At 43.4% G+C, this 25,351-nt stretch overlaps 1 protein-coding gene across 1 annotated transcript in view; it reads left to right on the forward strand.

Annotated features, from left to right (window-relative positions):
* Window positions 1-213: 213 nt before the first annotated feature.
* The window catches only part of MSH3 (homolog of DNA mismatch repair protein MSH3), a 41,306-nt gene continuing 16,168 nt past the window's right edge, over window positions 214-25,351 (forward strand). Inside the window, exons 1-11 of the mRNA XM_087378961.1 lie at window positions 214-1,609; window positions 2,431-2,625; window positions 2,815-2,979; window positions 3,110-3,208; window positions 13,411-13,695; window positions 15,345-15,614; window positions 15,694-15,825; window positions 16,439-16,699; window positions 16,808-16,876; window positions 16,999-17,148; window positions 17,250-17,804. Coding sequence (XP_087235087.1) covers window positions 236-1,609; window positions 2,431-2,625; window positions 2,815-2,979; window positions 3,110-3,208; window positions 13,411-13,695; window positions 15,345-15,614; window positions 15,694-15,825; window positions 16,439-16,699; window positions 16,808-16,876; window positions 16,999-17,148; window positions 17,250-17,804 — 3,555 coding nt within the window. The 5' untranslated portion in view covers window positions 214-235. The remainder of the gene's footprint in view (window positions 1,610-2,430; window positions 2,626-2,814; window positions 2,980-3,109; window positions 3,209-13,410; window positions 13,696-15,344; window positions 15,615-15,693; window positions 15,826-16,438; window positions 16,700-16,807; window positions 16,877-16,998; window positions 17,149-17,249; window positions 17,805-25,351) is intronic.

The following is a 25,351-nucleotide window of genomic DNA, read 5'->3' on the forward strand; positions in this document are numbered from 1 at the left end:
GAGTCATACTTCTATGACAGGTCATACTCGTAACTACGAAGAAGCACTCGAGTTCTCCCACTAGATAAACGTAGATCTGATCATTCGATACGAGTTGCTCTCAAGAAGAATATTTGGCGCCAAAAAAAAAAAAAAAAAAAAAAAGAGGGGAGAAAAAAATTGGAGTTCCAATCTTTCTTCTTCTTGGATGCTTCATTTTTTTTTGGGGAGCTCAGAGCTTTCCATAGCCATCGCCATGAAGCACAAGCAGCAGGTTATCTCTCGATTCTTTGCTCCCAAACCTCCTCTCCCTCTCCCTCCTCCTCCTCCTCCTTCCTCCTCCATCGTCCATTGCCCCCCCAAGCACCTCCAGCACACACTTCCCTGCTCGTCCAGCACCACCACATCGTTTGCCCATCCCTTTACCCGAAAACGCCGCCCCGCTTCTCCTGAAATTTCTATGGGATCCAGAAGCAATCCTCTGGACCTAGAACGGCTTAACACTTCCAGTGGGGCGAGTCCTTCAGGCGACAAACCCCCTGGAAGGATCGTTTGTGACCTTGTAGACGATGCAGGTCCTGCGACAGGGCGCTTAGGAGGAGCTGAATCGGAAAGCGTTTTATGGACGTATAAAAAGAGGCGCAAGAAAGGAGCGACTTTGAAACGTGAATCAAAGGGGATCGAGCTAGATGGTTTAGAGGATACGTTTGAGCATCCGAGCGCCGTCTTAGAGGAGCAGGAATTTTCAGATGAAGCTGGTACAGGAGGCTCCCTTTTGGAAACAGGGGTGGGCAATTCGTCCGCCAGGAGACACGCCGATGCATTTATCGGTTGCAAGTCAATTGAAATTCCAGCTTCTGATCCTGCTAGGCACAAGAAATTCGTGGAGAAGCTCTTAACCTGCACTGATAAACAAGAATTCTCCAGGTTTGGGAACGCTGCTGATAAAGAGCAGTATACTCCCTTGGAACAGCAGGTGGTGGAGCTCCAAAGCAAATACAAAGATGTGCTTCTGATGGTGGAAGTCGGGTACAGATTCCGGATATTTGGGAAGGATGCGGAGATCGCCGCGCGGGTTCTGGGTATAGTAGCTTACAACCACCACAATTTTCTGACGGCTAGCATCCCCACTTTTCGATTGCATGTGCACGTAAGGCGCCTGGTTGAGGCGGGCTACAAGGTCGGTGTCGTCCGCCAGACTGAAACAGCAGCTATCAAGGCCCATGGAGGGAACAAACTAGGTCCGTTTACGAGGGGTCTCTCGGCTATCTACAGCAGGGCTACTATCGATGCTGCAGCAGATTTGGGAGGAGGGGAGATACCCACAGAAGGAGGCAGCTGTAGTAGCTACCTGATGTGTGTCGTGGAGCATCCAGACCTACCGAAATCAAGCTCCAAGAGCCCTACTAGGAAACAAGGGGCTCAAAATGGTTTGGAGCAAAATGCCGAAGCAGCGAAAAGGGCCACCTACGATACAACCATAGGTATCGTTGCTGTGGAAACTGCCACGGGGGATGTTATGTATGGGCAATTCAAAGACACTGTAATGCGGGCAGAGCTGGAAGCTCATCTACTCACCTGTTCACCTGCAGAGTTGCTTCTTGCATCTCCTTCTTCTGCGACTGAGAAGGTATTCTCGTCCATTGAAAATGTATTTCCGAGCTAAGAAAAGATCCTTTTGCCGTTGATAACCATGCTCTTAGCACCACGAAAAATTGGCTTAATGACTTGACTGCTTGCTGAATTCCTGGGTACAACTGATGCATAGGGAAAACGGAATGCATGTACGATCTTTTCAAAGCACATTTCCTGATGCTGTGTGCTTACCTCTCACATTTGTTCCCTTCACCTTGGCTGTTCCTTGGTATGCACGTATGTTTTGAAGGATTGAAATTGGGTCTTCAGAAGCGGTGTTCCACTTTCCTTTTTTCAAAATTTCTTCAGGATGTTGTGGCCCGGCATTGTTAATCCTTGGATGAGGAGAGAGACATTAGCTTGGGGGCACTAAGAGATGTTATCGTTGTCTCCCCTCTCTACAGTGTATTTTGCTTTTGGGCAGTTGCCACGTGTTGTGGAAGGCCTGTAGCTAATCGATATTTATTAATGGTGATAAAATGTGGGGAGCATGCAATATCTTAGTATTCCTTGTTGGGTTGGATATATTCCAGGTATCTTTTTTGACCTCCGTCGAGGACATTCAAATCCTTTATGAATTCTTGTTCAATTGGTTTGCCAGCTGTCTTGCTTTATGGATTTATCTTCTGAGGATGTGTATAACATAAACCAAGAGCTATCGTATGTCATGGAATATCTCAATTAGTATGATTGGATGTATTTTAGTTGTATGAAGTCTTATGAAGGTATATAGTACCTTAGTAACCTTTTGTTTTCTTGGATTTGGCATTAGCTGCTTTTCTTACAGTGGTTGCAATGCTTGGATTGAGAATGTAGCTCCTTATGGACTTTGCGGGGCCTTCCTCAAATATTCGCATAGAGCGAGTTCCTCTGGATCCTTTTAAAAACTGTGCTGCGATTTCTGAAGTTCTTTCATTTTATGAGAGCAAGGAGGACACTGACGCCAATTCTGAAAGGTGTATTGAAAGCAACAGCTGTGAAATGGATGAAAAGATTGATGCAGGGTTGGAGGTAAGTTTCAACATCCCCCCTTATGGCTGTTTTAAGGGTTATAGAATTGATCAGTTAGCTACCCTTATGTGAAGTGCAATTTTTATTGGTTGGCTTTTAGGCAGTCTACGTGAAGATACATATTCGTGCTGATCATCTGGTGTCAGAGGTGTGGTTGTGTATTTGAAACGGATTGTTTGGGGCTTGCAGGCTGTCATGGCAATGCCAGAGCTAGTCATACAGGCACTTGCCTTAGCGTTGAGGTACTTGAAGCAATTTGGTTTGGAGAAAGTTCTTCGACTAGGTGCTACGTTTCACCCTTTTGCCGAACTTTGTGAGATGAGCCTCTCTTCCAATACGTTACAACAACTTGAGGTATGGCTGCTAATTATTTGGAGAATTTGTTATATCAGCTATTTTTATGTGCAGGATATGATTACCTTAATTGTTAGATTTTGTGAACACAGACTCCTTAGTTTCTTGTGCCCTTGAAATGTCGTTGCAGATACTACAAAATAATGCAGATGGGACAAGTAAAGGATCTCTACTGTGGCTTATGGATCATACTCACACGGCTTTTGGTGCACGTTTGTTTCGCCATTGGGTAAATATACTTTTCTTCTTGTAGGTGTGACGTTAAGTTGGGAGCTCCTGTTATCTCTCCCTTGGGAGCTTTTGTGCCTGATCATCGAATGTTTAGGTAAACAAATCATGCACAGGAATTATGGCTATCCATGGGTGCCCTGGGTGGTGGCGGGTGTGGGTGCACATGTATGCATGCGTGCTGGGAAAAAATGTATCTCTCCACCTCTATTGTGATTAATTGAGAATCTCTGACTGCAGTTTAATTATTTTTGGTTCTTCTTAATGAAAAAGATTATGCATGGGTCTCAAAGTACACATTGGCATGGCCTAGAGACATGTCATGGTATGATAATTGTGATTCCTTCTCAGACTATGCTGGTAGGAGTCACACTGAAAGATTGTATTTCTTGCTGCATTGCTGTATAAGCTATGTCATGGTATGATGTTAGCCACTAACTACTAACTACAGGCAAATCACGGGAGAAGCATCGAATTTTTTTCCACCCAGCCAATCTTATCGAAGCGTGAGAGCTCACAGAGAAAATCCGAATCCCAAAAGCATACGTGAACAGTGCATTCTCTTCTCTCACTAACTCCAACAAGCCCCAATTCCCTAGATGGATCTAGATGCCACATGCCATCATCATAGGGCCTTACTAATGCAACATTTCACCCCTCTCTTGGGATGCTTTAGTTTCCTTTGCCCCTAGGCACATTTCTTGCATTAGACCCTTAGCCTTAGATCCACCTAGTCTGGTGCTATCAACCCTCACCTAGGACCTTGACATTAATTCCCTCCTGATCATTTACATGAAGCGCAAATAAATCTATTACAAATATAGATCCTTTAAGGGAAATGTCGACTGATTCTTCCGAGGTCATGCTACCTCGGCTAGAGCGTAACAATGCTTCCCTCTTCAGACATCAGCGTCCTCAATGATAAAATCTGGAACACTCTCAGCAACTGGTATACGGATTCCCAGGTAGCTTCGGATAGAGGCTGACCATGCCATGCAACCAACACCGTGGGTATCTTCCGATTTCGTATTTGCATTGTTCCTCGGTCCAGGATTCTTGTTGGTTTGCGCCTCGCATTATCCTCTATCTCCTGAAACACGAAACATGAAAAACCGGGTGCACCTTACACCCGTGTGGCAATTTTAATTTATTGGCTACTTTGCCTATTCTCTTTAGAATTAACCACGGCCCACAGTATCGAGGTGATAACTTAGCACACTCTCCTGAAGTCAACGACTTCGAGTGCGAAGGAACTCTGAGAAAAACTTTTTCTCCTTCCTTAAATACTCTTATAGACCGGTTTTCATCCGCATACACCTTGGCTCTATCCATAGCCTGGCGGATATTAGCTCTCGCAAGTGCTAGCATCTCCCGCATCTGAACTACAAAGTTCGTGGCACTAGGCACTCTCTGAGGTACTCCAACTATAGTTGGATTTGCTGGTCTATAACCATAGTTCAGCTCAAACGGACTGAACCCGGTAGAGGAATGTTTTCTATCATTGTAGGCAAACTCTAACAATGGCAACCACTTGTCCCATGTGTGTTGCCTCAATGACACATATGCCGTCAGCATATCCTCTAAAGTCTGGTTGACTCTCTCCGTCTGACCATTTGTCTCAGGATGATCCCTACTACTTATTCCCAACTCAGTCTTTAGTGTCTCAAATACCGTTGTCCAAAAATGACCGGTAAATCTGACATCTCTGTGTGACACTATGGATCTAGGCAATCCATGCAGACGAAATATATGTCTAATAAACAAATCCGCTACTTGCGGGGCACTAACAGACTCTCTAGTCAGAATGAAGTGAGCCATCTTGGTTAGACGATCAACCACCACAAGGATAGAATCACACCCTCCTTGTGTCGTAGGCAGCCCTACAATAAAGTCCATGGAAATGCTCTCCCACTTACTTAGTGGTACTTCCAAGGGCTGTAAAAGTCCAGGTGGCTTCACCCGCTCGGCCTTGCTTACCTGACACGAAAAACACTGTGTCACATATTCATGAATATGCTTTTTCATCTTTGGCCAAAAGAAATCTCGCTTCACGAGATCATATGTCTTCTCGACCCCTGGATGTTCCGCACATGGGCTATCATGGCACTGTCGAACCACTTTCTGCCTGAGATCATTTTGACTAGGTACTTCTACCCTGCCATTTCTTTTCAGCATACCATCCCTTATGGTATATCTTGCATAAGTTTGGTCTTTTCTGGATGCCAAGTCATCCTTTTCATTTTCCCCGGGTTTTAACACATGAGCTTTAGGCCATAAGCTCTGGACAAACTCGTCCACCTTTTGAGTTTCTCTGGTCTCGGTCATTAGAGCACTCTCTAATACCGTGAAACTCATATTGTGCATAATGCGAGACAACGCATCAGCAACCTTATCATCCTTCCCTCTTCGGTACTGAATCGTCAAATTAAACTCCTGCATGAGCTCTGTCCACCTAGCTTGGCGGCCCCTCAAGTCAGGCTGTTTACAAAAATGTTTTAGAGTATCATGATCCACATCCACATAAAACTTTGAACCATACAAATAATGCCTCCATGTTTTCAAAGCATGGATAACAGCATACAACTCTAATTCATGAGTTGGCTACTTTCTTTGAGAGGGAGAAAGCTTCTTGCTTTCAAAGGCTACTGGCCTTCCCTCTTGAAGGAGAACTGCTCCTACCGCAATGCCACTTGCATCGGTTTCCAGGAACAACGGTTTCTGGGGATTAACTATTTTTAACACCGGTCCTGTGACCACAACTTATTTTATGGTGTTAAAACTTTCTTGTTGATTCTGTCCCCATATAAAAGGTACTTTATCTGAGGTCAGATCAGCCAATGGCGATACTATTTCGGAATATCCTTTGATATGCCTTCTATAAAGTTGGACAAATCCCAAGAATGATCGTAACGCGGTCAGACTCTGAGGGATTGGCCAAGTCAGTATCGCAGCCATTTTCTTTGGATCCATTTCTACCCCCTCTGGAGTAATTATGAATCCTAAATATTCAAGCCTAACCATACACAGTATAGTTTTCTTTTTATTTACATAAAGACTTGCTTTCCTCAAAGTACTGAACACTACTCTTAAGTGTTCACGATGCTCAGTAAGACTTTTACTGAACACTAAAATATTGTTAATAAAATGTACTAGATATATGGACGTAGTAAATCGTTCATAAGCATGACAAATGTAGCAGGAGCATTGGTAAGTCCGAAGGGCATTACCAAAAATTCATAATGACCAAACCTGCTTCTGAAAGCGGTTTTATGCACATCCTCGGCTCTAATCCAGATCTGATGGTAGCCACACTTAAGATCTATTTTGCTGAAAATCACGGCTCCATGTAATGCATCTAGCAAATCATCAATCCGAGCCATCGGATACCTGTGCTTAACAGTGATATTATTCAATGCTCTGTAATCTATACAGAGGCGAAACGTATCATCCTTTTTCTTCTTTAATATCACTGGCGAAGCAAAAGGTGAGAAACTTGGTTGAATCTGCCCCAACTTGAGATATTCTTCCAGTTGTCTACGCACCTCCGCCTCTTCAGTAAAACTCATTCTATAGGGAGGTTTATTTACAGGTTTTGCCCCCGGAATTAGTTCAATCTTATGCTGAACATTCCGCTCTGGAGGTAACCCATAAGGTAGTTCATCCCTAAAACATTCAGAGAACTCCTCTGTTATAAGATTAGCCAGCTTGGCCATCTCACCATTTTGCGTAACATCAGTGCTAGCCAAAGAATCATCAACTGGCTCTACTGATGCTGTGCAAAGGAATAAAAACTCTTCATGAGCTTTTCGGATTTCCATCATGGAAACCAACGGTCCCTGAGGTATATCTTTTTCACCTCGCAAGACATGAAGCACACCATTCATCTTGAATTGATATACGTGCTTTTTCCAATCAATGGTTGGATTCTTTGTAGAATGCCACGCCATACCTAGGGCTATATCTGCATGAGCAAGCTTAGTCATTTCAAAATCAAGCTTCTCAGCATAGTCCTGAATACGAAGCTCCAACTGGATAACCCTTTGGTCCCATACTTTAGTTGAACTTCCATCTGCCATCCTGACTGTATACGCATAGTCAGATGGACTTATCTTTAACTTCAGCCTCTTTACGAGCTTGGAGTTAATCACATTGTGAGTTGATGCTGAGTCAAACAACACAATGACATCATGATTGGCCACTTGCCCTTTCATTTTAATTAACTCCGTATCATTAAAGGCTGTATACCCCATTGCTGCGGGCTTAGGTAGGATGTTATCAGGTGCACTGGTTACTAGCTTAGCAACAGACACACATAACAAACAAGGTATTGACCTCTGAGAAGATCCCGCTAGCTATATCTGTATCTCTTCCGCTCTGGGACTTCCCTCCATTTCCACGTCGCATTTTGAGACCACCATCTCAGCCATTTGACGATCTTTATTCCGTGGACAATCCTTCCACTGATGAGGCTGAAGGCATCCAAAACACAAGTGTTCTCTCCTCGCCTTTTCTCTTTGTTCTGGGTTTAAGGGAGACTTAGACCAAGCCTGGGCTGCCATTGGGGTTACTTTCATCTTCACTCCAATGGTGGTACTTGGTTTAGGAGTTTCAGCTGGTCTCGCTTGCTTGGCTTGACCACTCGGTTGAGAACCACTCCCTTTACCAATCCATTTCTTCTTAAACCCAGATTTCTTCGGATACCCATACTGGGTTCCGACCTGTGCAAACCCATTTGGCTTGTTGCCCTTGGCATCCTCATAGTTCAGGGCTAGGGCTATTGCATCATCTAACGTGTTCGCGTACTTAGCCCGAACTTCCATTTTTATTCGATCATTCAATTCAAATATGAAATCTTTCACTTGGATTGATTGAGGCAGGGGTTCATCGACCTTCATTACGCTCTCTCGAAACTTATCAGTGTATTCTGCCACTGACAAATTTCTCTGACGAAGGTTCATACCATCTTTTTGTCGCTTAATCCACCACCGATCCGCTGCCTCACTAAACATGTGGGTGGCCTCGCGGATCTTCTTGATATCATTCCTGATTTCACAAATGGCAAACGCCTCGTCCCATTTGTGTAACCAGGTCTCAATGACATTAGAACTACGGTCGTTCATCTGACCAGAATACTTTTCCGGCCTGTAATTGGCAATATTTGGTACTTTAGCCTTCCTAGGCTCGATCGTATGGACACTAGACTTCGGTTCCATTGGAGCCTTTCCCTTCTCATCTCGAGAAGGTTTGGCAGACATACTGTGTATCACTCTTCTAAGTTCAGACTGCCTTGCATTGGCCTGTAACTGTTGCGCTAATAATTGTTGCAAGGCATCCTCAAGCAATGCAATCCTGCCAGATAAGGTGTGAGCTCCTGGGCGTGACACCTGTTGGGTCGGCCGGACTCCTGACTCACTAGGGTCCCTTCTGGAAGCCCCTTCTTCTACTTCCATTCAGGTCAATGGGTGTTCTGCTTTATTTTTATATTATAAAAAAAAAAAAAACACCGCTAGAATACTGTATTTACAACCTGACACAATTCAGTGTACTGGCACTGTAACACAATTCCCTATACTAGGGAATACCTGCAATCCCAGCTTCACACTAACTAGGCATTTGACACAGGCATATATCCAAATCTAGCTTTTCCCTATACTAGGGAAATTCCTGCAAACTAACTCTGACTGAAACACACAGGTACATACACAGGCATAGCAAACTGCAAACTCTGCTGTACAGAAATAATAAGCTGCACGCTAAAAATTGAAATTCTATAATAAAGGAAAAATTGATGCCCCCTGGAAACTCCACGCAATTCGAGTCCCCGAAGCCTGCTCTTTGATCGAAGCCTGCTCTCTGATCGAAAATGATACGCCTCTGCCTCTCGATTTGATACCCCAGGAGCAAATGAAACAGACTTTATCACAAATAGATCGTAGATGAACACGCTGTCCATGCGTCGCCCATCGCTACGTGTGAGCTAATGTTCCGTCAAATTCCTTCGTCACAATTCACGAACTACAAGCGATGACCTTGCAAATGATACGTACAGCCACCACGCTGTTCTGCGTCACACCTGCGCTCCAAGCCTGCTGTCCGCTACCAAGTTACGCTGCAAATCAGCTACGTAGCCATAGAGCGTAGGCGCTGAATATACGACAGAACAGATTGCGATCGTGAACCTATCGCCTGTTATCACAGGCTCCCAAATCCTCCATAATCCTACCTGCGCGTCGCCCATCCATGGACCTCATCGAAGATCTCCCGCAATACGAGCTCAGCCACCACGCTGTCCCCAGGCCCTGCTGTTTGTCGTTACATCGTTCGTAATTCGTCAACCATCCTTGCGGGACCCGTTCAATTCTCGTATCGCTTAATTACCAGATCCCCTCTCTTGGTATTGCAGGTCTTTCAATTCGACGCCGTTTGTGTAGGCCAACGTCGATCAAGCCCCTCCGTCAAACCCACGAACAGTCCCGTTCTTCTACACGTCACTTATCCTGCGCCTAGCCTGGGCTCTGATCTTTCGTCCATCCCTTGATCTCTTCCATGAGCTCTTATACCAATTGTTAACCACTAACTACTAACTACAGGCAAATCACGGGAGAAGCACCGAATTTTTTTCCACCTAGCCAATCTTATCGAAGCACACAGAGAAAATCCGAATCCCAAAAGCATACGTGAACAATGCATTCTCTTCTCTCACTAACTCCAACAAGCCCCAATTCCCTAGATGGATCTAGATGCCACATGCCATCATCATAGGGCCTTACTAATGCAACATTTCACCCCTCTCTTGGGATGCTTTAGTTTCCTTTGCCCCTAGGCACATTTCTTGCATTAGACCCTTAGCCTTAGATCCACCTAGTCTGGTGCTATCAACCCTCACCTAGGACCTTGACATTAATTCCCTCCCGATTATTTACATGAAGTGCAAATAAATCTATTACAAATATAGATCCTTTAAGGGAAATGTCGATTGATTTCTCCAAGGTCATGCTACCTCGGCTAGAGCGTAACATATGATATTATGGTTCCTTCTCAGACCATGCTGGTAGGAGTCACACTGAAAGATTGTATTTTTTGCTGCATCGCTGTATAAGCTATCTTTGGAGTTTTCCATTCATGTGCTATGCACAAAGTTTTACTTTTTTTTTGCTAGATATTTCCATTTGTGACTTGCGTGTGCCACGGGCATCCTTTTCTAGTAGGATGCAGCGGACACACTACCTGCCTTTTTTTTTATGGTCTACATTTTCTACTTTGTAGAATTGTATATGTATGGAGCAATTTTGTGAGCTTGTGGGTCCTGATTATACGGGAGCAAAAGGAAAAGATAACACAGCACCATCATGTCAAGGCACATCACCTAAAATCGAATCCCTTTGGACCAAATTAAACATGTAATTCATTCCAAAACATGTGTGTCATAATTTCACGGCTAAGCAATTCAAGATGCACCTTGTTAATTTCCCTCATGACACAATTATCATTGTGATACTTGTATGGCCATGCTTGGACCACCATAAGGTCTCCATAACTTTGGACATGAAACATGCAATATCTTGTTTGCTAAACATCATCAAAGGAAAAAAAAAGTGTATTTATGTCACCAAAATGAATTGGACAATGTGGAAGCAAACATGTAGTGGCCAACTGGCTAGCTTCCAATATTGCAATTTCTTTTTCAACTTGGTAAGCACTGAAACTTTAGCCAAACCTCAAACTCGGCTCCTATTGTCAAATCACAGCACCTTGGTTAATTCACACTTGGAAAGTGTGCCTTAGAAGTGTCTAGAACTCAAATCACAGCAAGGGAGTTCAATTGCTTTATGCTAGGGCGATCGCATATGGGGAAAGACTTTGCCTAGAACGGGAAACTCAGAGCAATGGGGTAGAATCTCAATGAAGGGGTTGGAAAGTAGATCGTTGATGAGAGAGAGTGGAAGGATTGCACTAGAAATGTTTTGTACAAGGTGGCTCATAAAGGAGCAGAATGTGGGCACAAGTCTCAACACCACTGAGAGCCTATAGGCCCTTATTTTATAGACTAGGCCAGCTAGCTAGAAAGCATGTGCTTTCTAAAAGCTGGCTTTTCTTGCCTAGAAAGCTGGGCTTTTTCCAAAAGCATGGGCTTTTCTCCATAAAGTGAGGCGCCTTGAGTGCTTTTGACTCAATTGGGGCCCTTAATTATTGGAGAGTCACTTGTCTTGTGCTTTTCTCCTTAAAAAAAAGTGGGGAATTAAGCACTCTCCAAAGTTTTGTACCTTGCACAAACAATATCCAACACTTCTACCCATTAGATGTTAGTCAAATGCATGCATTCTAGTTCTTGGACTATTTCTAGTCCCTTGTGGGCGTCCCCATAGTGGTCACTAACCAATGCAATGCAATGCAAAGGGAAATGAAACTAATTCTAGTTAACTGGAGTCAATTGTCTTTGACGAAAGTCAATATAAAGGATTTCTCTTTATTTCTTGGGGGAGTACAAATGCGTGACAAACACCCAATTCGTTTGCTGACGTAGAGTAAGCATCCATCCCAAAGGATAGCCAAGATGACGGACAAGCTTCATATGTGGCACAATTTCCCCAAGCCATAGCAGATGATGCCATTTTTTAGTATGCAAAGGTAGCACCTTAGATTTTTGAAAATTGACTTGCAGACCAATAGCCATACCATACCATGATAAAGAACGCACATGAGTTGCGAAAGATCCAGCTCAGTATTGTTGGGAGTAAAGAAAGGATCATCAGCATGTGCTTGGACATCATCAGCTTTCTTCCATTTATCTTTCAACCATGTAGACTCACAAGGTGATCCATGTATTAAAGCATCGGATGAGGGGCTTTTGCATATAACAACGCATTGAGTGCGCATCCTTGGCATACCGAAGGATCGTAGATAGAATGCAAGCAGCTTTATTGTCACGGTATAGCCAATAAATGATATGCTGCTTTTTTGTCTTAACTGAAGTAATTGCATGGTCTGTGAAGTAAAATCACATTGCACAATGTCCCGTTGTAGAGTGTCAAATGCTTTGGCAATGCCCACTTTTGACATTAGGACATCTTGTTGACACTCTGCATATTCTATCCCAACATAAGCATTGGCATTGGTAAGTTATCTACGGGGAATGAACTCATATTGGGCAAGATGTAAACCATCATGTAGGAAACCTTTGATTCGATTAACCATTGTTTTAGCAACCAGCTTATTGATGACAGGCATAAGAGTGATGGGCCTCCAATCAACAAAAGATTCACAGTTCTTAGGGAACAATTTTGACAGACCCTTTTTCCAGGCAGTTGACATTTGTTGATTTGCCAAGCATGATTGATCATATGGAGAGCAGAAAACGAGGCAGCAATCAAAGAGAAGGCCCAAAAACAGGGTGAGAGAAGCCTGAGACTGAGGCGAAAACTAGCACGGCTGCACGCGTGCACACATACATACATACATACATACATATACATATTTATGTATGTATATCTGTACACATGTGTGTGCGCGTGTGCTCGTGCATCCATGCATGTATGCACACACAAAAACACACACACTTCTTTTGTAAATGTAACTTTCCATTAAGAAAATTATACATTCATAGCTGTCCCAAAGTGGAACAGCTACTACTCAAACTTACACACACACACACACACACACTTTTTTTGTGTGGTGAAATCCATATTTGTTTATATTACAAGAAGCAGTTCGTATAGAGGGAACTTGCCATCACAAAACATCAGAAGACTTCAATATAAGACGAGTAGATAGAGGAATCTATCTGATGAGTACTGAGACAATCATAGAAAGTGGAATTTCGACACACTCTTTGTAAAAGTGGAATCTCCACACACACACACACACACACACTCTCTCTCTCTCTCTCTCACACACACACACACACACACACACACACACACGCATCTCAGCAGTTTTACGCTTTTCAGACCAAGAATAGGATGATGTATGCTATTTGACACATTTTGGTCCTCTTATTTGATCTTCAGGTAACGTCATTTTGTGTTTATTACCAAATCATATCATAGGGAAAGGGATGGAGATGAAAAATTTGAAGGAAGGAAACAATACATCCCCCCCCCCTCCCCTGTGCCCCCGGGGGGAAAAAAAAACCCTCCAAACAAAGCACGGGGCAAAAAGGAGAAGAAGAGCTGACTCGTATAAATTTTATTGTTTGTTCTCCAGTTGACACATCCTCTCTGCGACCGGGCTCTTATATCAGCCCGCCTTGATGCAGTCTCCGAAATTGCAGAATCAATGGGGAGTGTTGGAGGCGTGCAAAATGAGGGATCCTTTCCAGGTAGTGGTAGAGGTGGTGGATCTGTGGGTGCAAGCAGTAGGGGCTCCATGGAGGGGCATACAAAGGGTCGGCATAGCTCACTTGCAGCAGTTTTAATGTCTTTGAAAAAGACACCAGATATTGAGCGGGGAATAACAAGAATCTTCCACCGTACTGCAACAGCAGCAGAGGTAATATTTTCTCGGTCCATATAATATTGTCTGGCTGTATATCTGTGGTTTCGATTTGGGGTCTCAGGACGATCATGGTTGCTCTATTTTAAACCTTTAGAGACTGGAATTTATTTCAATAGTTTTTCAACTTAACTAATGAGATTCTTAAATTGAGATTCTTGGATATGATTCAACTATTGCACTTATTCTCTACTCGATGTGTTTGGAAAGTATAACTATTCATGGTTGTGAAGGCCTAGCAGAGGTTATTTAAGCATAGCCTTGTATTCTGCATCAGATGCAAATATATCTCTGTTGATTCGCGTCTAAGTAAAATTTAAACTGAATAAATTATTAGTCATATTTACAAATGTTGTGGTGGGACCACTAGGTAAGCGTAGAATTGCAGGGGATAGTATTACCAATAAGAGCCTTCAGAGAATTTCATCACCTTAGTGCAATATGTGGCAAAGTGAACAAATGTTGTTCCTGTTTATTTATGTGATTAAAAGTTTCGGATATGTTTGCAATGACATTAAATTGTTGCCAAATGATGGGTTCCCAGTGGTCATATTAATCTCAGATCTCTCTGAAGTGATGAATCACAAGCAGGTCTGGAGTAGTCCGCAGCAAAGCCAACAGCAAAATGTATGTAGTACCAAGCTCCACCAAATGCGGATATTGATTGATACTATGGTGTCATATGTACTCCATGTGGAAAGCAAGGAGCTAAACGACCTGCAGCCTGGAAGCTGCACCAAAACTGAGCAAAATCTCTTTAGAACTGCTGTCTCCTCTCTTCCTTCCGCATACCTATGGAACTGCTGAGGTTTGTGGTGGATAGGAGAATAAAGCCCAGGCCCCTTTTATAGATGAGGAGGATAACTAGTCTGTCTCCCCTTCACTGCAGCCCAACTTTCCTGGATGGCCAACCCAGCCTCTGTGCCTACCTGCTTCTGCTGATCTGTTCTTATGGTCGACCTGGCCTCATTTTAGTCCAACGTCCATGCACCATTAAAATGCTCATATATTTTGATGGGCCTTCCAGCTCGCGTTCCTGGGCACCATTGCTACCCATGTGGCAGCTCTGATCTGCTGGCCACATGGCAGTCTAGGGTGCTGCACACATGCTGCCCATATTGCGGCCCAAGTGTTAGCCTACCATTGCTCTAACTGATGTACTGCCCACGTGGCAGTCCATGTGCCGCCTTCTTGGCAGCCGCAAGCCCTAACTATTTTGCAGGTGTCAAGCCTCTTCTATTTGCCCACTCGCCGAGTCCTGTAAGAGCACCCATGCATATTGATTATTTATGTATGTTCTCTCAGTACTTTACTCTCTCAAAATTTTGGGTCTCTGGGGTGGTATTTACTGCCTAGGCTATTCGGTAGTTCATTTAGAATATGATGACATTGGCCTTGGTGCAATTCTTTCTCCCCAGTATGTAAACTCTCAGTCTCGTGATATAAGCTACCATTCTTTTAAGTTTTTCCAGGCGAATTCTGTTTCTCCATAAGAAAGGAGGTTCTTGTTTTGAGATTAGTTAAATGTCTATTTTGATGTTTTGCCTTATAGATTATGTATGACCTTTTGACAGCTTCTTTACATGATCATCATGATTGTTTGAAAGAGAGTTTTCAAATGGCTATTGTTTCACTGCAATGTGCAGTTTGTTGCTGTGATTCAAGCACTAGTTACAGCAGTAAGGCAATTGCAGCGGGTCCAGTGTGAGGGTGAAGATGAATCTGAAATGGTTGACCCCCTTACAAACAATCAGAAAACATCTGGCTCTCAACTTTTGAAAAGGCTTCTTGCTACAGCATCCTCATCAGTTGTGAGCGAGCATGCTACGAGGCTGCTGTCTTTCCTTAACAAAGAAGCTGCAGGTGCAGGAGACAAACACAATCTCTTCACCTGTGGCACGGGCAAATTTCCTATGGTATGATTTTACGAAAAGAACAATGAATCTGTACTGCTTTTGCTGCAATTTCTGGAAACTGATTGGGGCGCTATTGAAGGTGGAAAAATGCCGAGCAGGAGTGACAGCAGCAGAAGAACAATTGAGCTCCTTTCTGCCTCAATATAGAAAGCTCCTTAAGATGCCAAACCTTCAGTATATAAGTGTTTCTGGCAACACACATTTGATTGAGGTATTTGTATCTGTTATCATGTTTTCTGCCATTGTCATTAGTTCTGCTTGTACTAGGAGCTTCATGCTTATATTTGCATGAAGGAGATTTAGTTCTTGTGAGAGCTATGCAAATGAGGTTTATGAAAGAGAGACGGATGGAGAGAGCTTCTTGCTTGATATTGTGGGCCTTATCCTGTCCTTATGTTCATTACCTTATATGAAAGGAGATGTAAAGGCGTTTTCTTCCAATGACAAATATAGACTTAGTTTGAAATTTGTTACCTTATGAAATCCTGTCCTTATGTTCATTATATAAAGGAGATGTAAAGGTGTTTCCTTTGAATGACAAAAATACAGACCTAATTTGTTATTGTGCTGATATGGGAGTTGCAAAAATTTATTCCTTCTCCCTTTCTAAATACTCTAGGTTTTGTTCCCCTCATCATGATTGCTGGATCATTTTTTAGAGAGAGTGTTCCACTTGACAAGTTACGTTCCCCCCCAAATCTCTCGCCCTTCCTCCTCTTCCTATGCTGTCTCAGTCCGTCTAGCATTTTGAGTATGGTGGGGACATACATGCCAGGCCTTGGTGTTACTCTTTTTAATGACTAAGGCACATATGTCATGTGCAGGTACCAGTAGCACAGAAAATTCCACTGGATTGGGTCAAAATTTCTAGTACTAAAAAGAGTCATCGTTACTACTCACCTGAGGTGCTGCAAGCATTGGACGCACTTGCACTTGCTAAAGAGCAGCTTACTGTTGAATGCAACAGAGCGTGGGATTCTTTTCTTGTAGAATTTGCTGCTTATTATGTCGATTTTCGAGCCACAGTGCATGCTCTGGCTGCCCTTGACTGTCTTTACTCACTGGCCATCGTCTCTTGTAATCAGGTCACCATGAGAAAATCCCTTTTCACGTTTGTGTGCCTTCTACTTCTTTCATCTTTGTGTGCCTTCTATTATATGTGACAAAGTGGAAATTAAAATCTTTGCTTGCAGGGCTACATTCGGCCAGAGTTTGTAGAAAATGAACCTGCACTGCTGATTATTGAAAGTGGACGGCATCCTGTAAGATCTCATGTTGATTCAAAGCATTTGTTCTGACTTGGATTTTAGTGCAAAATTTTATTGTAATGAATGCCTACTTGTTTCAAGTTCTTATGCATGTCAACTTATAATGGATTGAACAGGTTTTAGAAGCTACCTTGCAAGATGGTTTCGTACCCAATGACACATACTTGCGGGGTGACCAAGAACGTTGCCAGATTATCACCGGCCCAAATATGGGTGGCAAAAGTTGCTACATACGTCAAGTGGCTTTGATTGCTATAATGGCTCAGGTTAGAGTCACATGATCGAGAGCAGAGCAAAGCAAATGGCTGGATTAAATTGATGCTTTTCCCTTCTTAAGAGCCCCTAATATTCTTAGTTTTGTCTGTAGATTGGCTCATATGTTCCAGCTTTGTCCTCAAAGCTTCTTGCATTTGATGGAATTTACACAAGAATGGGTGCATCGGACAGCATCCAGCGTGGTTCAAGTACCTTTCTGGAGGAACTCAGTGAAGTGTCAACAATACTTCGAAGGGCCTCTTCCAACTCCCTGGTCATTGTGGATGAGCTCGGTAGAGGAACCAGTACACATGATGGGGTGGCTATTGCGTATGCCACACTAGAATATTTCTTGAAGGATATTGGATGTCTTACACTTTTTGTCACTCACTATCCCAAGATTGCAGAATTAAGAGAGAAATATCCAGGAGAGATTGGCACATATCATGTTTCATATCTAGCAGAACCATTACCGATACTAAAGGCAGAAACTGAAGCAGTATTTCAGGAAGTGCCACTCAAAGGTGACTGTGCCTCTGGTGCTCAGAGGGGATCTGTCAGAGAGAGTGTGGCGAATGAGGCTGCCCAAAAGATTACTTTCCTGTACAAGCTTGTGGAAGGAGTTGCAAGCAGAAGTTTTGGTCTACATGTGGCTCGGCTCGCACAGGTATTCCTATGTTTACAGATTGCTTGGTTTCATGTATGTGCATCTGCAGGCACACACAATGGACGATTCTGTTGTGGAATCCCATTGCTATGAATGAGTAGGACATCTTTTGAAATTGAAACCAGCCTCCTTTTCTAAGTATTGGCTTGCAGCTGCAAAGGAAGGATAAGGAAACGAGTGAGCTTGCTATACTAATTAACACTTTAAAGACTGCATCTATGGCTTTGCTTTGACTGGCTCAGTCTGCTCTTTGCCTTTGAAAGTGATAAAAACTTACCGTATTTGGAGAGCAGCATCTCCGGAAGGCCAATCGGGCTTATGAGACCAAGTGAAAATTACATTATACCCCTAGGGGGGATCTAGAAACCCTTATGTTTCTAATGTTGAAATTGAAAAGAAAGTTAGAAGTATGAATTCACTCCATTTGTTGGGAGTTATTATTGTCATGTAATCCATGAGCCATTGCGCGTAGCCCTTTGTGGAAGGCCAAGGTTTAATGGCGTAGCACCATATTTACAATGAAGCATTCTATTTCAATATGGAACGTTTTAAGGAAACATCGACACGTTTCTCAATGAAAAACCTATCAAGTAATTGCAATGAAAGGGGGCAGGGACAGATTTGGTGAAGGGCCAGAGATGGCAGAAAAGGGGAAGAGGATAGGGAGAGGAAGGAGGAGAGAGAGAGATAGGAGGGAAAGGCATAGAGGGAGAGGAAGAGAGAGAAAAGGGGTGAGGGGAAGAGAGAGAGAGAGATTGGGAGAGAGTGTGTAGGGAGCATGTAGGAGGAAGGAGGTGGGAGTAGATAGGATTAGATGTCACATCAAAGGTGTACAAATAGGGGTGGATGGGGACTTATATAGTCCCTCCACATTTCCGTCCTAAGAGGCCTCTAAAGGTCCTCTAAAATGCCCTTTTTCCCCTTCATTACAGCCATCCCTTCCCATAGAATTTTGCCCTCAAAATTTCACAGCATGGCTGTCCAAAATAGTGCAGCAAACAGCAACTACTAATCAGCCCGGTAGGAGATAGGTGTGGTCCTGGACAATGCTTTCTGGCTGCCATGAAGTTTCATTCTCAGGGAGTCCCCGCCACTTGATAAGATACTCTATGTAGACCTTGTTGCGGAGAACATGGTCTTTGAAACCCACGATGCGCTCTGGAACATAGAGGATGTGGCCCTTCTCGTCAATAGGTGGCAACTTAGGAAGAACATGGACATGCTGTCCCACACGTGGTTTCAGCAAAGACACATGGAAAACATAATTGATCTTGGAGGTATTGGGTAGCTCCAACTGATATGCTACCTCTCCAACCTTGCGGATGATCCTGTAAGGACCGTAATACCTATGAGCAAGCTTTGTGTTGGTATTACCTTTCAGCGAGGCATAACGGTTCTAATGGAGACGCAAATGCACATAATCTCCCTCTTTGAAAGACAAATATCTCCTGCGTTCATCCGCATATTTCTTCTGCTTGGCTTGGGCATCTTGCATATTCTTTTTTGCCAACTGCAGAAGGGCAACCATCCTCTCCAAGTCATTCTGTGCTTGCTGATTTTTCACAGCCATGTCAGCAATTGAAGAAGGAATCCCAACCTTACATCTGTACATTGCCTCAAACAGGCTCATGCCAGTATCTCTTGAATCTCTTGCTTGACAACTCCATCCACACCCTGCGGAGGTACAAAATCAGCCTGTGGCTGAATTGGGGCTTGGGGATGAGGAGGAGGTTGCAGTAAATTTTGATTTTCAGCATGAGCCTCCGGTGGGGAACCAAATGCTATAGGAAGCATCCCCTCAAAAACATCATCTAAAGAAGCTGGAATTGTAAATTCAGCATGTATATGTGCTGAATTTTCTGAAAATATAACATCTCTACTCACAAAAATTTTGCGAGAAGCAGGATTGTAGAGACGATAGCCTTTGCTTGGTGCACTGTACCCAACAAAAATGCATGTAAGTGCCTTATCTGACAATTTATGTCGAAACTCCACAGGCACGTGGGCATATGCAACACAACCAAAAGCTTTGAAGTGATTCATTGAAGGCTTTCTTGTAGGCTCATGGAAGCAAAAGGATGCACAAGAGTGGAGCAAGAAGTGGAAGTCGTCACATCAACTAGAAGAATGAAAATGAAAGTACAAAGTACTATAAAGGAGAGTCCTAGGGAAGTCGTCACATCAACTAGAAGAATGAAAATGAAAGTACAAAGTACTATAAAGGAGAATCCTAGGACCTAGTGTCCTAGTGGTACCACTAGTACTAGGTGTCATAAGACACTAAAAGTACTCGGTGACCTAAGTGTCAATAACTAAAGCTACATGGCACATACCAGGGCCCAGAGGGCATTAATACGACCGGGAGAAGATGGCCTACAAACCCCCCCTCCTTGGTATGGGCTGAAGTATTCTGGAAACGTCTCAGAATACCTGGTATTTTTTGGTCATGGTGGCACATGTTCATCCAAAAGGATATAGCCACCTATGAATGTACAAGGTATGCCAGATCATGTAACAAAGGGAACCAAGTGTAGAGCCTGTCGAAAGACTTTGAACTTGGGACGAGGAAGTGCGTTTGTAAACATATCTGCTATGTTGTCCTCTGTGGGTAGGTAGGACAACTCTATGTCTCCTGCTGACAACCGCTCTTGAACATAATGATAGTGAACTTCATTGTGCTTGGTACGCGCATGAAACACTGGATTACGCGCAATGGCCAAAGCACTTTGGCTATCAGTGTAGACCATAGTGGAGGATGTCTGGCGAATATGAAGATCTGTAATTAATTGTCGAAGCCAGACACACTCTGCTGTAGCGGTGAAGGCTGTCCTGTACTCAGCGTCACAGCTGGATGTGGCAACTGTTGGTTGCTTCTTGTTGAGCCAAGAGATACATGAATTGCCAAGAAAAACACAGTTGCCGGTATGTGACACTCTGGTGTCGGAACAACTTGCCCAATCACTATCCGTGTAAGCATGCATGGTAAGTGAACCCTGATTACCATAGAAGAGGGCTAAATCCTGAGTGCCTCTGAGATATTTGAAGACTCTCTCCATTGCCTGCCAATGCTGTGAACTGGGCATGTGCATGAACCTGCTGAGCTGGGATATTGCATACTGTAAGTCAGGTCTGGTGTGGCATAAGTAAATGAGACATCCAATAGCCTGCTGGTAAAGAGCGATATCACATGGTGGGCTCCCATCATGAGCTTAAAATTTGAAGCCAGGGTCCACTGGAGTAGAGATTGGCTTGTAATCCTCAAACTAAAAACGATCAAGGAGCTGTCCAATATACTTGGACTATGACATCATGATAACCCCCTCAACATGAGCAAATTGAATGCCCAAATAATAGTGGAGCTGTCCCATGTCTGACATTTCAAAAGCTTGCTGCAAATCAGCCTTGAAAGATGCAATATGCTGAGTATCAGGGCCCGTGATCAGCATGTCATCCACATATAAAATCAGCGCACTAAAAAATCAGATCCACTCTCACCGACATAAAGAGTGGGCTCTGTGGGGCTATTCTGAAAACCAAGGGACAGTAAGTGCATGAATTTTAGCATACCATGCCCGGGGTGCCTGCTTCAAACCATAAAGGGCTTTTCTCAGCCGGCATACCTTGTTTTCAAAGCCAACAACCTCAAAGCTAGGAGGTTGTGTCACATAAACTTCTTCCTGCAGATCCCCATGAAGAAAGGCAGTCTTGATGTCAAGCTGGTGCACTTGCCAATGGTGATGCGCTGCAATGGCAATGACACATCTAATAGTAGTAATCCAGGAGGTGGGAGCAAAGGTCTCCTCAAAGTCAATGCCTTGTTGTGGGGCATACCCTTTTGCAACAAGATGGGCTTTGTGTCGATCTATGCTGCCATCAGATTTCCTTTTTAATCTGTAGACCCACCGGGTACCAATGGCATGCTTGCTGGGAGGTAGATCTACTAATTCCCATGTGTCATTTTTGGCAATAGATTGTAGCTTAGCTCTCATTGCATCCATCCACTCTTTGCTGTCAAAAGCATCTTTATGGCACAAAGGCTCTTCATTGCAAGCTGTAGCAAGGAGTGCAAACTCAAGAAAGTGACCATGCATCTGTCTATTGCTTGATCTTGTCTGGGCAGCAAGAGGTTGATCTTGTTTGCTGTCCCTCAATGTGTCAAGAAGCCATCTGGGAACTTGCCTTTGCTGTCTATTGACAGCTCTTTCTTCAATCACTGCATCATGAATAGTGGGATCATTTTGTGCTGGAAGAGAAACCTGCAAATCAGCATGGGGTGCTGGCTGATCATTGCTTGTTGGAGGGTCTGCAGGAGGCTCATGTTGCTGGTCAAAGTCTCCCTCTGAGGGAAGCAGAGGTAACCAAGAGTCAAAGGCATCAAACATGTCCACTTCTGGCTTAGCTTTGCAGTCCACAAGAGGAGAAGCCGAATGTTCAACAAAGATCACATCTCTACTAACAATAATTTTCCCAGTATTTGGTTGATACAACCGATATCCTCTGCTCTCCTGGCTGTAACCAATAAATATGCATTTGATTGCCTTGTCATCAAGCTTATGTCTCAGCTGAGATGGTACATGAACATATGCAAGAGACCCAAAAACTCTCATGTGTGAAAGTGAAGGCTTCCTGCCTTTCCATGCTTCATAAGGTGTAACAGTCCTCAATGCCCTTGTAGGTGATCTATTCAGCACATAGTTGGCACACATCACTGCATCAAGCCAAAATTTATTGGGCAAGGACTTGGCCTTAAGCATGCATCTAGCCATCTCCATAGTGGACCTGTTCTTAGTTACAGGAACATGATTATGTTGAGGAGTGTAAGGAGTAGTGCATGAGTGAACAATGCCCCGTGAAGACAAAAATGCATCAAACTCCTTTGACATATACTCTCCCCTCCTATCTGTGTTGAGGGTGACAAGCTTTGCATCTTGATTCATTCTCAACCATATTCAGCCATCTCTGAAAGCATGAGAACACTTCAGATTTGGCTTTTAAAGCATATACCCATCATTATCTTGTGAAGTCATCAATTAGAGTCATGAAATATTTGTACCCCCCAATGGCATTTGTCCTCATTGGGCCATAGACATCACTGTGCACTAGCTGCAATTTCCTTTGTGAGAGTTTTGGGCAATTTTTTTGAAAAGGAAACGGATGCATCTAACCCAAAAGACAACCCTCACACACATGTTTGGAAACTCTGTGAGTTTGAGGTACATCATTTGCCATGCCCTATGACTGTAACTTGGCAAGAGCTCTATAATTGAGATCACCCATTCTCTCATGCCAAAGATGAGTTTCAGCAAGCTGTGAATTTGAAATAGCAAATGCTTCAATAGAAAATGCAACCGAGTGATGATCAAGGTGATAAAGCCCCTTTTGCAAAGTGCCAATGAGAACTATGGCATTGTCATCACGAAGATCATAGACTAAGCATCTGTATCCATCAAATATCACTCTGAAACCTGAAGTGGCAATTGCTGAAATTGAAATTAAGTTGACTTTAATTCCATGCACAAAAAGAACATTTGTCAAAGTGACCCCCGATACAAAGTGCCAGACAACATCAAAGCATTGTCATTCTCTTTGTCTTTGACTGCACACTTAGCATCATCGAATACAACCTGAAATCCTCCTCTATTGAGAGAGGATACTGAAAGCAAATTCTTCTTTATACTTAGCACATAGAGAACATCTGAAATTCTGAAATCTGTGCCATCAGTGGATGTGAGGATAATGTCCCCCACTCCACACACTGAATAAGAAGACTTATTTGCACAAGTCACCTTCTTTTTAGTAGGTGGAGGATGCAGAGATGCAAAAAGGCTCTTCTTAGAAGTGATGTGCTTAGAAGCACCACTATCAAAATACCAAGTATTCAATGTCGCATTGACAATGAGAGAGCATGCATCCTTTGAAGGATCATAACTGCAAGTCAAGAAAGCATAAGGATCAGCCTCAATAGTGGTTGTAGCATCTGAACTACCCACTGAAGAATCTGAAATGCACGACAAAAGGCATAGTGCTCTTCCACAAAGTTGGCTGTAACATCTCCCCCATCATGTGCATGAGGAGCTGATGCATCTGACACAGCCATACCTGAATCCCTTTTCTTTTCTTTAGCTATGCGCTTCTTGCATTCACCAATATAATGACCTGGCTTCTTGCAGTAGTGACAAATGCCCTTCTTTCTAGGCTTATCTGCATCACCCTTAGCCTTATAAGAGGGATGTCTTGAATCAGCTTTATGTTGATGTGCGGGCTGATTGGCATGTTGCTTTTGCTGCCCTTTTCCTTTGGGCTTAAACTTAGAAAGTATGGCGGCATGCTGGCCAGGCCGTGTTGCCATATTTCTTCGTGTCTGCTCTTCCTGCAATAGAAGTCCTACCAACTCCTGAAAAGAGAGAGGATTGCTGCCGCCCCTCAATGACAAATTCAGCGAGGTGTGGAAACCAAGATAGGACTCAGGAAGATAATTCCTCAGGAAGATAATTCAGAGTGGTGGTAATAATCTCTGAATTCGGAATAACTTCATCAATATTCAGCAACTGCTTCCTTAAATCCTAAAGCTTTGTGATTTGAGTATTCATGGAATCTCCCTCATCGTATGAGATAGCTCTCTCTTCAGGAAGGAAACTCTGGCATCATTTCTTGCTGCAAACATACTCTCTAATATCTCCCAAGCTGCCTTTGAGGTCTTGCATGACCGAATGTGAGGAATAATGAAGCTCTTAACAGAAAGAGAAATCACAAATAGAGCTTGTGCATCCCTAGAATCCCATCTTTTCACCTCTGCTGTGGGAGCCATAGGAGCAACTGCTTCAATTACTTGTGCTGCATTTTGACCTCTACTCCTGCCTCCAGCTGTAGGAGTGACAGGTGTAGCAACAGAATCTGGCCTTGCTTCATCTCCATTGACATAATCCCAAAGATGTCTGCCAACCAAGATGTTGCGAACCATAAAACTCCACAAGCAGTAGTTGGTGCCATCCAACTTATCCTCTTGTGTGAGGACTCCAAACACCTCATTGAGCATAAGCATGAGCTTATGCTTATGCTTATGCTTAAGGGTTGTTCTGAGCCATTTTTGCCAGATAAACTCAAAAACACAGCAAACTGAACAAGTAAAATCCCTTCGTGGGATGCTAAATGCACAACCAAAATCTGCCAAAGAAAATCTGCCCACAATGACAAATACTGTCACAGCCCATCAAAGACTTGAAATGCACCACAATGCTCTGCAAATGCCCAAAAATTTGCAAAGAAAATCGGCAAAAGTCTGCAAATTGACTCAGACTAAGTCCAAAACTGCTTGCAAATCTCCCAAATGGCCTTTCAATTGCCAAATTGCATCTGTATGCCCAAAGCCCCAAATTTCTGCAAGAAATTGCACCTGAAAGGGGCAAATGAACCAAAAGTCCCAAATTTGTGCAATTCTCTGTAACAAATGCAAAAGCCCCAAATTTGCTCCCAAAATGCAGGCCAAACAATGGCTCTCTGCAAGAATATCTGCCCAAAAACACTTGCCTGCAAAAAACGCCTTCCAA

The sequence above is a fragment of the Dipteris shenzhenensis genome, chromosome 9 (assembly GCF_047967505.1).
Source record: "Dipteris shenzhenensis isolate YYH24624 ecotype China chromosome 9, Dip_SZ_1.0, whole genome shotgun sequence".
Taxonomy (NCBI): Eukaryota; Viridiplantae; Streptophyta; class Polypodiopsida; order Gleicheniales; family Dipteridaceae; genus Dipteris; species Dipteris shenzhenensis.